This window comes from Schistocerca cancellata, chromosome 6 (genome assembly GCF_023864275.1).
Source record: "Schistocerca cancellata isolate TAMUIC-IGC-003103 chromosome 6, iqSchCanc2.1, whole genome shotgun sequence".
NCBI classification, from domain to species: Eukaryota; Metazoa; Arthropoda; class Insecta; order Orthoptera; family Acrididae; genus Schistocerca; species Schistocerca cancellata.
Genome location: NC_064631.1, coordinates 315,953,470 through 315,969,155, shown reverse-complemented (window position 1 = coordinate 315,969,155; position 15,686 = coordinate 315,953,470). Strand labels below are relative to the sequence as shown.

Genomic DNA, 15,686 nt, shown 5'->3' with positions numbered 1-15,686 from the left:
GTTCCATAGGCAGCTCCAAATGTTTTTCCACAAAGGCATTGATCATCTTGTCTCACTGTGGGATAAATGTGTTAACAGTTATGGTGATTACTTTTGAAATAATAAATAGTTTACCTACTTTTCTCCATGTGTCTCATTTTTATTTGACTGCTTCTTATTTAGTAAAAATTCAGCACATGAAATGAGATGGTTTCAATCTATGGCAGACAGAGAGTGGATAGCATTTCTTCTAATAGGTACTTATTGATGAAATTGCATGCCAAATTAAATTGAGAGTTACTGCTGTATGCTTTCGTTAGATGAACAATCTCATGGTTTTCAAAATTAACTCAACAGCTCTTGCACAGAGGTATTGGTTCACTGTGCCTGTACTGAAACCATGTCCTCAAATGTTGGATAGTAATGAGAGTGATTCTGAGATACCTGCATACGATCTTCTTTGTAATGTCATTTGCATCATTATCAAGGTAGGCTGCAAAGTTTTTAACTGCTATTTATAAGTATAAATTCATCATATACTTCGTTCTAAATGAGATAGCTTGTGCACCAGTGTATTATTGTTAAGTGTCATGAACTTTGATATGTGTAATTTTTGTAATGATACTGTAAGAAATTGCGAACAGATGCAATCTGCAGTTGTTTTTCATAAGTGATCACTGCCACACATTTTGTGAAAAGAATGTTGAAGACAAATAACACACTGTGTAAAACATTTTTGCTTCAAACCAGTGTAGTCCAGCACAGGTGAAACTGAGTCAAGCATGGGCATCCACATAAATTTTTCCAGGTAAGGTCCTGACTCTAAAATTGACATTTATGCTATAAATGAACTGGTGAGTTTAGAGACATGTTGTCACCCAAAAACTAATTTTCATAGGTGACATACCAAAAATTATTATACCCAAGAGAACTGATGCTTATCCACTCAATATATGAATGAAAACTCTGTACTCCACTCTCTGGAGACTGGGTGGGCAGTGTGGGTTGAGTGGTGAGACTAGATCCCCCTCTTGTCCCCCCTCCCCTTTTTGTACACCAGTGGAGTCAGGGTAAGTTCACTTTAAATCTTTTGGTACTGAATAAATTAATGAAAAAGAGATTGTATGAGCACTGCACATATGCTGGGAACTGGGTATCCAGTTCATTTTTATTCTGAAGGTGGTGCTAATAATATTCAGATGTGTTATGTTAGGAGATAACAACAGTAAGAGATGCAAGACTGTCAGTAGAAATCTAGTATGAACATACAGACAGCATCATATATGAAGGTCTGCTTGGAGAGTGCAGTGGGGATCATGTATGTTGATGCCATATCAAAAACTTGATTTTAAAATTGTGTTCAACAAGCTTCAAGACAGTACGAAGGAAGTACTGCACTGTTGCATCATTGCATGTGCAATGTACCTCCACTGTTAAGTGCTGTTTCATAAATGAGTATTATACAGAATTGGAAGCTAATTTCCTGTCTCGTCTAACAAGATAAAATATTGGAGTCTTGCTGAAGAAAGTTCATTAAGCTCAGTGGAAGGTATGTTGAAAAATAAAATCTGTTTTTTGAAAAAAATTAAGTGTTATGTACCCCTTTATTATTTATATAGTAGCTGATTACCCAGTGTTACCCATCATCTGTTATGCAGGAAGAGGAATCAAAATGACCTATAGCATAAAATCAATGTTTTTTTACTAGCATATTTTAAAAAGTAATTCTTTTAATATATAAACTGCTTGTTACAATCTGTAATAAATTTACTGATTAAATTTATACATTGTATTTAGTTCCACCAGCAAGAGTAAGAGTAAATAATTTACTTAAGCAAAAATGTGTGTGTGTAACACATCCTATCTCTCCCCCCCCCCCCCCCCCTTTTCTTATGACCCCAGCACTCTCTTTGTATAAATACACTTATGAACAAGAATTCAGTGGTGTTACTGCCAGTTTTGGTCCTATTTTTGTTGTCACATCAAAGTTTGTTATGTGAGAAATGAACAATAATTTTAAGATTGTAGATGAAGAGATTAGAAGTCAAAACTCAGTTTAAACATTCAGTAAGTTGCTGTCCTCAGATTTATAGAATTTTTGTATGACGGAGTTACAGATTTTGTGATGTCTCATAAAATTACTAATTTCTTGTTATTAATCTTAAAACTAATGAATTCGTGTTTTTTTTTCATGAACTTTTCCTGTCCTTACTTACGATCATTGCATATCACCCTTTTCCTACTCCTGCTCTTAACCCTATCCATAGTGGTAAAATGTCATCTGAACTGTCCCAGAAAACTATGATATCAAAGCAAAAATTAGTCATTTTTGATTACTTCTACACATCAGTTCTTTGACATCCTTATACAAGCCAAAACTGGACAACCCCCATTGTGGGATTCTCCAGTTAGTCATTTCTATCAAGTCTGATATCTCTCTCTCTCTCTCTCTCTCTCTCTCTCTTTCTCTCTTTCTCTCTCTCTCTCTCTCTTTCTCTTTCTCTCTCCCCCCCTCCCTCCCTCCCTCCCTCCCTCCCTCCCTCTCCCCCCCTCCCTCCCTCCCTCCCTCTCCCCCCCTCCCTCCATCCCTCCCTCCCTGGATATGTCAAATGGCACTGATATTCACACTTCAACTGTATTTATCCCTTTACAATGATTTGATGAAATAATTACTGTTTAGGATTTATTGAGAATATTTCTGCCAATGTTATGAAGCACATAACTTGCTAACACTTTTTCAGTTTCATTTGTTGTGAGGTTGACCCAGTCACAAGTTAGAAGGGACAATCAAATTTTTTTACTCTTTTACCTGCAGCTAGAACTGACAGTGTTCTTTCCTTGTATCTTACGGCCAAGAAATGAACCGTTCCCTAGAAATATGCTGCGAACCAAATTTTTCATTTTCTTGGCTCACCAAACGTGTAGTTCAACAAAACACTTTTTTCCCACCATTTGCTGCTAGCTTTAAGTGCCATTTAGAATGTACCTTATAGGTAACCATATAATGTCATTTTGTTGTAGAGATGCTGATGATGCTATAATTCGACCACTGCCTAGAGTGAAGCGCCTTTTGTCTGATCCATTGTGTTTGCCACACGTGGTGCAGCTGCTACTCACATTCGATCCAGTACTGGTTGAAAAAGTTGCAACCCTGCTCTGTGAAGTCATGAAAGACAACCCTGCAATCTCCAATCTGTATCTTACTGGTGTTTTCTACTTCATCCTGATGTATACTGGCTCTAATGTACTTCCAATTGCCAGATTTTTGCAGTTAACTCACATGAAACAGGCATTTAAAGCAAGTGATGTAAGTAAAAACTGTTTACAATGTTATTTTATGTATTGCAATGACTATAATAAACATCAATCACTCATAGTGTAAATCTATCAGTTGTTATACAAAGATGATTGCAAATTGTCTGACAGTCTGCTTGTATTAATTAATTACTGTATTTTTTTATACCTATCATATTAAAATGTCTTTTTTTCTCCTCTACTTGATTCTGAAAAATGATGTGATGTCTTTATCTTCACTTTCTTGAATGATTTAGCTCTCATGTAGTTTGTAGCATAAAGTAGTGAAAGTATTTAGTGGTCTGCACTTACTTGATAAATTTTATGCACTTGTCATTGTCTTGATTTGTGTAGCATTTAATCTCTTGGATTAGATTATATTAAATTATAACAAACAACGAAAATGGCGTAATAAAGGAAAAAGGTTAGAAGCAAGCTATGCGAGATTAATTTGTGACAGCAAAAGTAGCTTCTTCAAGAGATGGTTGCTGCGTCTATGACTAGTTGAATGTGTCAGCAGATCTTCGTTTCATCGACATGCTAGAGAATGCTCTTCTTAGTGACTGGTTTGTCAGTAGTGCCATACAGTGTCAACAACAACATGTGAATATAAAACCTTGTTCTATATGCAATCTTTTCCCAACACTCAAATTGCAAGTTTAGTAATACCTTCTATGTGACAGAATGGTTGAATTACTTGTCCATTTGAAAATTGGATATCTTATTAGCCTACAGATTGTGGTTAATTAAAGGTAAGTGGCTGCCACTTGGTCATTGTCACACTTGTTATAAAATTTTTTGTTGGTTGTAAATTATGTTTCTAGGGGGTCTTAATTATGAGCGAGTGCTGCCAACTTTCATATGGCCGCTGATGGACTTCGTGCAAGTGAAGATGATAAGCATTTTAAGTGGCATAGTATGATACTGTCTGTGACATTGAAGTAATCTGTTATGTTATATTCCAGACAGTATTATAAAATAGTTGAGACACCCGAATCCTCATAATTCAGTCATAACTGTGAAAAGACTAGGTCACCATCTGAAACAGTTGCCTTTGAAAAAAGCAACAAGAGGGCAGATAGCAAGCTAGGGCTCATTTCTAAGGTACCATTTGACAACAATAAATTTGGCTTGCAGGATGAACATTGAAAATAATTGTTTATTTGGCAGTTTTATCAACCAGTTTTTAATTACATCATTAGGTTCTCTTCTTCTTGTAGTTCAACATGCAATTATGATAAACTGTCTTCAGTTGTTTATCCCTTTCGAGCCTGTGTTGCAAATAGCACATGCAATTATGATAAACTGTCTTCAGTTGTTTATCCCTTTCGAGCCTGTGTTGCAAATAGCAAACTACAATGAACAGCAAGAAATTGGTACACCTGTGTGATATCATGTAGACACCTCGCGAACACTCAGAAGTGCCACAGTACAATGTGGCATGGACTCGATTAATATCTGAAGAAGTGCTGGAGGGAATTGACACTATGAATCCTGCAGTGCTGTTCATAAATCCGTAAGAGTGCGAGGGGGTGTAGATCTCTTCTGAACAGCATGTTGCAAGGCACCACTGATAAACTCAATAATGTTCATGTCTGGAAAGTATGGTGGCCAGTGGAAGTGTTTAAACTTAGTAGTGTGTTCCTGGAGCCACTCGGTAGCAATTCTGGATGTGTGGGGTGTCATCATCCTGTTGGAATTGTCAAAGTCCGTCGGAATGCATAGTGGACATGAATGGATGCAGGTGATGAGAATCATATCTAGATGTATCAGGGTTACCATATCAGTCCAACTCCACACGCCCCACACCATTACAGTCCCCTGTGACATGCAGGGTCTGTGGATTCATGAGGTTGTCTCCATACCTGTATATGACCATCCGCTCGACATATTTTGAAACGAGACTCGTCCGACCAGGCAACATATTTCCAGTCATCAACAGTCCAATGTCTATGTTGATGGGCCCAGGCAAGGCGTAAAGCTTTGTGTCGTGCAGTCACCAAGGGTACACAAGTGGGCCTTCTGCTCCAAAAGCCCATATTGATGATGTTTCGTTGAATGATTCACTCGCTGACACTTATTGATGGCTCGGCATTGAAATCTGCAGCAATTTGCAGAAGGGTTGCACTTCTGTCATGTGTAACGATTCTCTTCAGTCATCATTGGCCCTCTTTTTGCAGGATCTTTTTCTGGTCGCTGTGGTGTCAGAGACTTGATGTTTTACCAAATTCCTGATGTTCATGCTCTTGAAATGGTCATATGGGAAAATCCCCACTTCATCGCTACCTTGGAGATGCTGTGTCCCATCGCTTGTGCACCAACTGTAACAACACATTCAAATTCACTTAAATCTTGATAATCTGCCATTGCAGCAGCGGTAACTGTTCTAACAACTGCACCAGACACTTGTTGTCTCATACAGGTGTTGCCAACCATAGCGTTGTATTCTGCCTGTTTACATATCTCCTTATCTGAATATGCTTGCCTATACTAGTTTCTTTGGTGCCTGTATGTATTTACACTGTCATAAGGTTTCTATAAAGAAACAAATTTTTCTTCTGAGGTTTTATGATAAGACTCTGCACTTGTTTTCATCATGATAAGACTCCCCCAGGGGGCTCGCCACTCTTTGGCGGGTTCGTGCTTGGCTACCAAGAGGCCCCAGCCTTTGCAGCACTTTTTCCCTTCTGTGCTGCATATCTATCCTCTTGCTTTTCTTTTTCCCCCTCCCTTGGGGTACATGTCTGCGATGTTATTGGGGATGTTCTGCATTCTCTGTCACTGATGTAAGAACAGTTTTATCTTTGTTTTTCACTCCCTTTTCCTTTCTTTGTTTCCCTATGAAATGTAAACATAATCAGGCTAATGATTCAAAGACCCTTCCCACTGTGCCACAGTTCCGCATCATCTCACGTACTGAAGACGGTCAGCCCTTTGCCACGGTAAATCCGTTTATTATTCAGAAAGGTGTTGAAGCAAGTGCCGGTCCTGTGAAATCCTGCTCTCCTTGGGGGACTGAGGAATGCCACGGCGCAGTTCGCGCACGGAGACGTGCTCTCCGCATTTTCAACCATCGTTGTACGATGGCAAACTCCATTCATTATAAATAGATGCGTGCACAGTGTTGTCTCGTTCTTCAAAATATCAAAAGAGCTAGCTTCTTTTAACAGTTCCACCCCTTCCTCTGTCATGTGGGTGAACCTTTGATGTCTCTCTGGTACCAATATCCATTCCCCAATTTCCAGCCTGACAGTAACAGACAATGTTATCGTAGACCCTATTGCCATTTCCAACAGCTTGGGCCACCATTTTGCGGAAGTTTCGAGCTCGTTCCACTATCACCCTGCCTTCCTCTATTGGAAATGAGCGGAGGAGGCTCAGGAGATACCCTTCTCTTCTCCAAATCGTGAGTGCTACAGTGCCACCTTTACTATAAGGGAGCTAGATCATGCTCTCAGTTCTTCCCGATTCTCTGCCCCAGGTCCAGACACCATCCACATTAAGATGTTGCAGCATCTTTCTCTTCCGGGCAAGGACTTTCCACTTAGTGGACAGAGGGCACATTTCTTGGATGCTGGTGTGAAGCTACCATCATAACCATATCTAAGCAAGGTAAGGACAAAAACCTTCCTTCTAGCTACTGCCCCATCTCTCTTATGAGCTGCGTTTCCATGGTGATGGAATGTGTGATTCATGCCCAGCCAGTATGGTGGCTCGAGTCTCACAGTTTACTGACGAATGCACAGTGTGCATTTCGAGTGCAGTGTTCTGCAGTTGACAGTTGCTTTACTTTCTCCACCCATGTCATGAATAGTTTTCTGCAGAAATCCCAGACTGTGGCTGTTTTTTCGATTTGGAGAAGGGCTATGACACCTGCTGGAAAACTGGTATCCTCCGTATTCTTTACACGTAGGGCTTCCGTGGGCACGTGCCCTGTTTTCTTCGAGCATTTTGACAAGACAGAGTTTTTGAGGGGTGTGTGGGTGTGGGTGTGTGTGTGTGTGTTCTGCCTTGTCAGACACCTTTATCCAGGAAAATGGTGTGCCTCAGCCTGAGCGTTGTCCTCTTTGCTATTGCCATTAACCCTATAATGGCCTGTCTCTTGCCGGTCATCTCCGGCTCCATTTTTGTTGACGATTTTGCCATCTATTGTAGTTCTCCCTGGACATGTCTCACTGAGTGGTGTTGTCAGTGCTGTCTTGATCCCTTTACTCCTGGGGCATTGACAATGGCTTTCGCTGTTCCACTGAAAAAACTGTCTTTATGAATTTCTGGTGACACAAGTGGTTTCTCCCACCATATTTACGTATTGGGCCTGTTGCCCTTCCATTCATTGAAACTATGAAATTCCTGGGGGCTCATACTCGATAGGAAACTGTCTTGGTCTTCCCATGTGTCTTACCCGGCAGCCCGCTGTACATGGTTCCTCAATGTTCTGTGTGTCCTTAATGGTATTTCCTGAGATGCCAATCGAACCACCCTCCTCTGTTTGTACCTGTTCCCTGGCCACTTGAAACTCGACTGTGGGTGCTTTGTTTATGCATCTGCACACCCATCTGTCTTACACTGTCTCAACACTACCCACCATTGTGGCATCTGTTTGGCAACGAGTGCTTTTTGCACTATTACGGATTATAGTCTGTATGCTGAAGCTGCTGAACTACCACTGTCTGGCTGTGACTTTCTCCTTGGCAGGTATGCATGCCATTTGTCTGTCGTGCGTGGCCACCCATCCTATGCCTCCTTCTTTGATGCTTCCTTTGATCATGAGTATGGGGCTCGTCCCTCTTCTCTATTACCTGCTGGAGTCTGCTTTTGGCACTTCTTACAGCGGCTTCACTTCACACTAACTGTAACTTTCCCGGTGGGTGTGAACCCTTCACCACCTTGGCTTCGTGAAGTGGCCCAGGTTAACCATGGCCTTAATTCGCTTCCTAGGGACACTACTCCAGCCTCGATCTATTGCCTTTAGTTTCACGGCCGTCGCATGGAACTTCACGATAGTTCCTTAGTATACATTGATGATGGCTCCTGGACTGACCATGGGCTCGGGTATGCGTTTGTCATTGGCACCCGTGTCTTTTGATATCAGCATCCAGCACACTGCTCAGCATTTACAGCTGAGCTCTTTGCCTTGTATCAGGCCGTGGAGTACATCGGGCGACATAGTCTTTTCAATTATGTTCTCTGCTCAGACTTGCTCGGCACACATTCAAAGTCTATGTGTGCTTAGAGGAGCAGGTCCAGGAAAACTCTCACTTGCTGACTCTTGGTGGAGGCAGTGTGATGTTTCTGTGGGTTCGTGGTCATGTCGGTCTGCCAGGAAATGAGGCTGCTGGCACTGCTGCCAAGGCTGCAGTCCTCATACCTCAGCCTGCGCGTACCTATATTCCCTCTGATGATCTCTGTGTTGCTGTCTGTCAGGAGGTGGTGCCCCTGTGGTCCTCCCTTCACAGGAATAAGCTCCGGCTTATTAAGCCCCTCCCAGCAGCTAGGACGACTTCCTCTCGGCCCTCCCGCTGGGAGGAGGTCATTTTAACTAGGCTGCATATTGGGCACTGCTAATGATGCTACCCCACCACTTTGCACGCATTGTGCCAAAGTTCTAAATGTCCGCCACTTTCTGATGGAATGCCCGTTTTTTAACCATTTACGTTCCAGACTGGGTTTTCCATTTTAAGAAATGGTGTGCTGGCTGCCAACCGCGTTTTACTTTTTATCTGCCAAAGCAATATGGCGAAGGCCATTTAATTTTTAGTTTTGAATGTCAATTTTTGTATGGTGTCCAGCCTTTTTTTCCACGTGCCTGGTTTTAGCTGTCTTCTATTATGTCAATTGGGACTGATGTATAATCGTTTTTTAACTCTTATGTCTTCATGTTCTGGAGTTTTGACTTAGGCACGTATGACCCTAGTTGTTTTTTGTGCCCTAAAGCAAAACAGAACCAAATTATGATAACACATTTGGATTTCTTAATGAACATAGCTGTTCTTGAGCGATAGTTCTTGGCACTTGTGAAGTGCCAGTCATCTCTAGATCCCAAATGCTATGATTTGTCCCATGTGACATACTGTCGATAGCGTAATAGTTGACTGTTACTGTATTAATGTAAGTGCCAGTTCTTTTTCACTAAGTACCCAAAAATTGAGGGTAGAAAGACCAGTAAAACTTTTTAACGTAATTGTTTGCTAAAAGGTCACAATCTTCCAGTAATGATTGGCTACATTGAGAATTCTTTTAATGGTTTTTGATGTAGGCTTGCCTGACTTCCATCATCTAGAGTAACAGATACATGTGATTAGTTTAGATTAGATTAGTTTTTCATTCCATAGATCCATGCTGAGTAGATCCTCGTGGATTGGACCATGTCAATTTTTTTTAAGCTGAAATAACAATACTAATAGTATGAGTATATACAATACATCATTTGTTTCTATTAAATAATTCGTCAATGGAGTAGAAAGAGTTGGCCACTAGTAAGTCTTTCAGGCTCCTTTTAAACTGATCTTTATTTGTAACTAAATTTTTTATGTTTGCTGGCAGATTATTGAAGGTGAGTGTTCCTGAGTAGTGGACCCCATTTTGAACTAAAGTAAGTGCTTGTAAGTCCTTGTGCGGATCATTTTTGTTCCTGGTATTGTATGTATGAACTGAGCTGTTTGTTGGAAAAAAGAGATATATTATTTAGGACAAATTTCATTAAGGAGTAAGTATACTAAGAGGCAGTAGTTAGTATACCCAGTTTTTTGAAGAGGTTTCTACAGGACGTCCGTGAATTTACTCCACAAATAATACTTATTACACGCTTTTGGACTCTAAAAACTTTTGCGTGACTTGAAGAGGTACTCCAAAATAATATACCATATGACATTATGGAATGAAAGTAGGCAAAGTATGCAAGCTTTTTCATTTTTATGTTGCCTATGTCTGCTAATCCCAGGAATTTAAGACTGTCAACCTCTTCTATCTGCTCTTCTTCATACTTTATGCATATGATGGGTGGAAACCTCTTATAGGTTCTGAATTGCATATAGTGAGTCTTTTCGAAGTTTAATGTCAGTGAGTTGGCTTTAAACCATTTATTAATATCCATGAAAATATCATTATCAGATCTTTCTAGAACTACACTCGACATACTGTTTGTTGAAATACTTGTCATCTGCAAACAAAATGAAGTCTGCTTCTGGCAGTGTAACTGATGAGAGATCATTAATGTACACAAGAAAAAACAATGGCCCTAAGATGGATCCTTGTGGGACACCACATGTAATTTCTTCCCATTCTGATGATGACTGATGACTTAATTCACTAGTCCCTTGCACTGAAACCTTTTGTTTCCTGTTAGCGAGGTATGACTTGAACCATTTTGCAATTTAAAGGATGTTGTGGTTCACACAATCAAATGCCTTTGACAAATCACAGAAAATACCTGCTGCTTGTAATTTGTTGTTTAATGAATTAAGTACATTTTCACTGTTGGTGTAAATAGCCTTCTTCATATCAGAACCCTTCAGAAATCCAAACTGTGTTCTTGATAATATGTTATTTGTGGTCAGATGGTTGAGAAGCTCCCTGTACATTACTTTTCGAAAATTTTTGAGAATGCTGGCAAAAGTGAAATCGGTCTGTAGTGTGATGGTATCTCTTTATCCCCTTTCTTGAATAGTCTTAACATCTGCATATTTTAGCCAGTCAGGAAATGTCCCAGTTATAATTGACTGGTTACACAAGTAACTTAGAATTGTACTAAACTCACAAGAACATGCCTTAATTAACTTTGTTGATATTTCATCGTAACCACTAGAATGCTTTGTTTTTAAAGATTTTGTTATGGAAGTCATTTCTTTTGGTGAAGTGAGTGACATATTCATGTACCTGGAGCTATTTGTAAAGGCTAGTTTCAGATATTCAAGGGCATTATTTACTGATCCTGACAATCCCATTCTATCCGTAACGGATATAAAGTAATTGTTAAATAGATTTGCCACACTATGCCCATCGGTTACTAATGTGTCATATACCCTTAATGATATTTGCTCCTGTTCCTTTCTGGTTCTACCAGTCTCCTCTTTCATTATATCCCATATTGTTTTTATTTTGTTCCCTGACATTGCTATCTTCTTCTCATAGTGCATTTGTTTAGATGTCTGAATTACTTTTTTTAATAGTTTACAGTATTCCTTGTATTTAGCTAAAACATCAGCATTGGAGCTATTCTTGGTCGACGGATACATTTTCCTTTTTGTCTTACAGGAAATCTTTATTCCTTGTGTAATCCATGGTTTTATTAAAGACTTCTGTTTAATTTGAGTAACTTTTAGAGGAAAACAGTTTTCAAACATGGTACTGTCATTGTTCATGAATGTGTTATATTTTTCATTCATGTCATGAGCACTATAAAAATCTTTCCAGTTCATATCTTTCAGCAGTTTTCTAAAACACTCAATTTTTGGTTGATTGACTACTCTCCTGTACTCAGATTTAGCAGTCTTGATAATCAGCTTAGAATTTACATCTAAAACAAGGAGCTGCATGTCATGATCTGATAGTCCATTTATAACAGGTTTTCTGAAATATTTTTGTTACTTTGATTTGTCTATAAAAATGTTATCAATGGCTGTCCTTGAGGATTTAGTGATCCTAGTTGGAAAGTTTACAGTGTGAGTTAGATTGAAAGACAACAGTAAATGTTTACTGGAAGATTGCATTAGAAAATCTGTATTAAAGTCACCGGCAATCAAAATTTCTTTGTTTCTTCCTGTTAAATAACCCAAAAGAGCTTCTAGATGATTTATGAATAGATTATAATTTCCTGCAGGTGATCGGTAAATAGTTACTATTATTTAGGATCAGTTATGGAACTCTACTTATGTTGCACATGCTTCTAGATGCTGCTCTAAAAAGAGTTTATTAATGTCAATGTTCTTGAATTTATGGCAGTTTTAATAAATGTGGCAACTCCTCCTCCATTCATATCTTCTTTGCAGAAGTAGGAAGCTAGCTTAAATCCTGAAATGTCTAACATATCTATATCAGTGGTCACTTGATGTTCAGAGATGCAGATTATGTCAATTTGGTTAGATGAATTCATTTCATCAATACAAATGAGTAGTTCATCAACTTTATTTCTGAGTCCCGGAATGTTCTGGTGTGATGCAGATAACTGATACTGCATACTAATGGGATTATAACTGCTTCGTCGAAGATGAACTGGTAGTTTCTGATTACTTTCTGTTAAACATTGTTTAAATGGAGGTTGTATGCTAAAATCTGACTCCTGTTCATCTGTTTTCTCAAACTGAATGTGTCTGCCAATCTCTCTTAAAGCTAGTTTTCTTTCCACCTTCCCTACCTTAAAAAAGGCATCCCTCTAACACCTGTGACCACTGGTATTTTACCACTTGTGACAGTGTCCCCCCCCCCCCCCCCCCCCCCCCCTAAGTTTTCTGCAATCAACCCAGACGGTTTTCCCTTCCCTTTCCTATTGAGGTGAAGGCCATGCCTAGTGTAGTCCAACCTATGGATAGCATCCACAGGAATCAAACCAATATGGGACCCTATATCCGTCCCATGCAGCCACTCCAACTCCACGTTCACCCTCCAGACAGAAGAGTTCAAATGAGGCCGATCATGGCATCTCAACACAGACACAAATCCCACACTCGTATGCTTCGTTGCCATAACTGGCTGCAATTCAGTGGCTGGCAGCTTGGCTTCTGTTTTATGTTTAGTAGTGTGTCAAGATACGTGTGACACTAGCATTCATTCACATCTACTGGAGTGTAGTGGAGAAAAGACGGCATGCGTGAGTGAGTAATTGTGTGGTCATTTGGTTGACTGACATTCATATAATTGGCACTCTATTGTACTGATTTTACATTTCAGTCCCACTTCATTTTGTTTTTCCCTAAATATTCATCTAATGTGACGTGCTTAATATTTTCAACACTAATCTTGTAATTGAAATAATATCAGATTATTTCTCTTTTGTTTTCTCATATTTATCTACATTTAAAGAGAACTGCCATTTATTACACCAAGTGGAAATTTTGTCCAAGTGTTCCTTTATTTACTTTTGATCTCAGAAAGTTAGTATTTCCTTTAGATAACAGCAGTGTCAACAAACAATCAGGTAGTGACACTGGTCTTGTATGATAAATTGTTTATTTTCTCTTTTGCTTCATTGACTGCTTGCACAATAACAGATTGAGTAATATGGAGGATAAGCTACAGTCCTGTCTCACTTTATTCTCGACCACTGCTTCCCTTTCATGATCTTCAACTGCAGTTTGGTTGCTTTACAAGTTGTAAATATCTTTTGCTCGCCATATTTTGTCCCTGCTACTCTCAGAATTTTAAAGAATGTATTCCAGTCAGTGTTATGAAAGTTTTCTCTGAATTTACAAATGCTATAAATGTAGGTTTGCCTTTCTTCAGTGTATCTTCTAAGATACATTGTAGTGTAGTGTCAGTATTGCCTCAAATGTTCTTAAATTTCTCTGTAACCCAAACTTATCTTCTCTTAGGTCAGTTTCTATCAATCTTTCCATTCTTCTGTAAATAACTTGTATCAGTGTTTCTCACACATGACTCAAGAAATTAATGGTTTGGTAATATTCAGTCATCAGCACGTCTTATTTGGCACTGGTATTATTAAATTCTTGTTGAAGTTTGTCGATACTTTGTCTAATTCTTTCAAACATTTCAATAATACAGAGGAAATACCGTCTACTTGAGGAGCTGTGTTTCCACTTACATTTTTCAGTGCTCTGTCAAATTGTTCTCACAGTAGAATGTCTCTGATCTCATCTTCATCTACTTTCTCCTCCCCCTCCATAACACAGTGTTAAAGTTTCTTCCCCATGTGTAGCACTTCTGTATAGCAATTTCATCTTTGGTCCTTCCTTTTTTTGCTTATTACAGGGACCTGCTTCTCTTTTCTCCAGACGTTTATCTAATTTTCCTGTGTATTAGCACCTATATTTCCCAGAGCCATGCATTTCTCTTTTAGCCATTCCTGCTTTGCCATTGAGTACTTTCTGTCAATTTCAGTTTTTATTCACCTTCCTTTTGTCTGCTTCATTTGCAAGGTATTTTTCTCCTTCATCAATAAAATTCAATATCTTGTGTATTTCCAAGTGTTTTAGTGAGCCTTGTCTTTTTTCTTATTTGGTCCTTTGCTGTCTTTTCTATTTAATCTCTCAAAGCTACCCAGTCTTCTTCTTTCCATTGTTTCATCCATACATTGGCTATTGCTCTTTCTTTACAACAACCTCTAGATCTTGAAGTTTGCTCAGGTGCTAACTCCTTAATTTCCAACCTATCTAAAAGTCTCCAGTTTTATAACTCAAGAACACTGTAACTCTATTACATGATAAAGGTACACACAACGGACAACACACAAGTGGCCAGTGGAGGCTTGTACTCAGGCCCATATAGTCATTAGTTCTAACAGGGGCGCAGCTGGCAGGCTGCTCTCACAACTGCTCGTATAGCCATACTAGCATGTTGGGTTCCATCTAGTGGACGAATTAAGTCCAAACTTAATGTATGAACAGAAATGGCAGTCTCACAAATTTGACAGTTACAGCATTCGATTTCAATCTGGAGTTTACAACCAATAGTTTACAGTCAGAGTCTATAGCTGTCCATGGAAATGTTTTGTAGCTTGAAATTTGGTATCTGAGTCTGTCTCTCTCTTGCCATTATATAATCACTTTGAAACTTTCTGGGGTCTCCAAGTATTTTCCATGTGTACAATCTTCTTTTCTGATTCTTAAACCATGTGTCTGCAATGATTAAATTATGCTTTGTGCAGAACTCTATGAGAAAGATTCCCCTTCCATTCCTTTTCCTCTATCCTTGTTCTCCTACTATTTTTCCTTCTCATGCATTTCCTGTTATTGAATTACAGTCTTCCATCCCAATTAAATTTTCATCTCCCGTGAAAAACTAAATAATTTGTTTTGTCTTATAATATGTTCTTTCAATTTTGTCAACTACACTGTTAGTACAGTAGTAGCGGGTCTTGGCTTGTGTCTTCACCTACATTCCAGTTTCCCAATCCAGTATTGGACCTACCCCTAATTATCCCTATTTGATTTTGTGTTAATAGCTTTCTACTCACCTGGTCATAAATACTGTTCTTCCTGCCCTGAAACTTCACTAATTCCTAACATACTGAACGTCAATCTATTCATTTTTCTTTTCACATTTTCAAATCTGCCTACCCAATTAAGGCATTTAATATTAATTGCTCTGATCCATAGAATGTTGGATTTGTTTTTCCTGATTACCAAATCCTCTGGAGTAATCCATGGCTGGAGATCAAAATGGGTTGGCTATTTGACCTAAATCACTTCAGGTGAATGCCAGAATATTTCCTTTAATCCATGTCTATTGATGTCAGCAAC

General features: G+C 39.1%; 1 protein-coding gene across 1 annotated transcript in view; it reads left to right on the top strand.

Moving 5' to 3' along the window:
- LOC126190780 (dnaJ homolog subfamily C member 13) overlaps positions 1 to 15,686 on the top strand; it is a 362,669-nt gene that overhangs the window by 172,045 nt on the left and 174,938 nt on the right. The window contains exon 19 of the mRNA XM_049931321.1: positions 3,001 to 3,286. Coding sequence (XP_049787278.1) covers positions 3,001 to 3,286 — 286 coding nt within the window. The remainder of the gene's footprint in view (positions 1 to 3,000; positions 3,287 to 15,686) is intronic.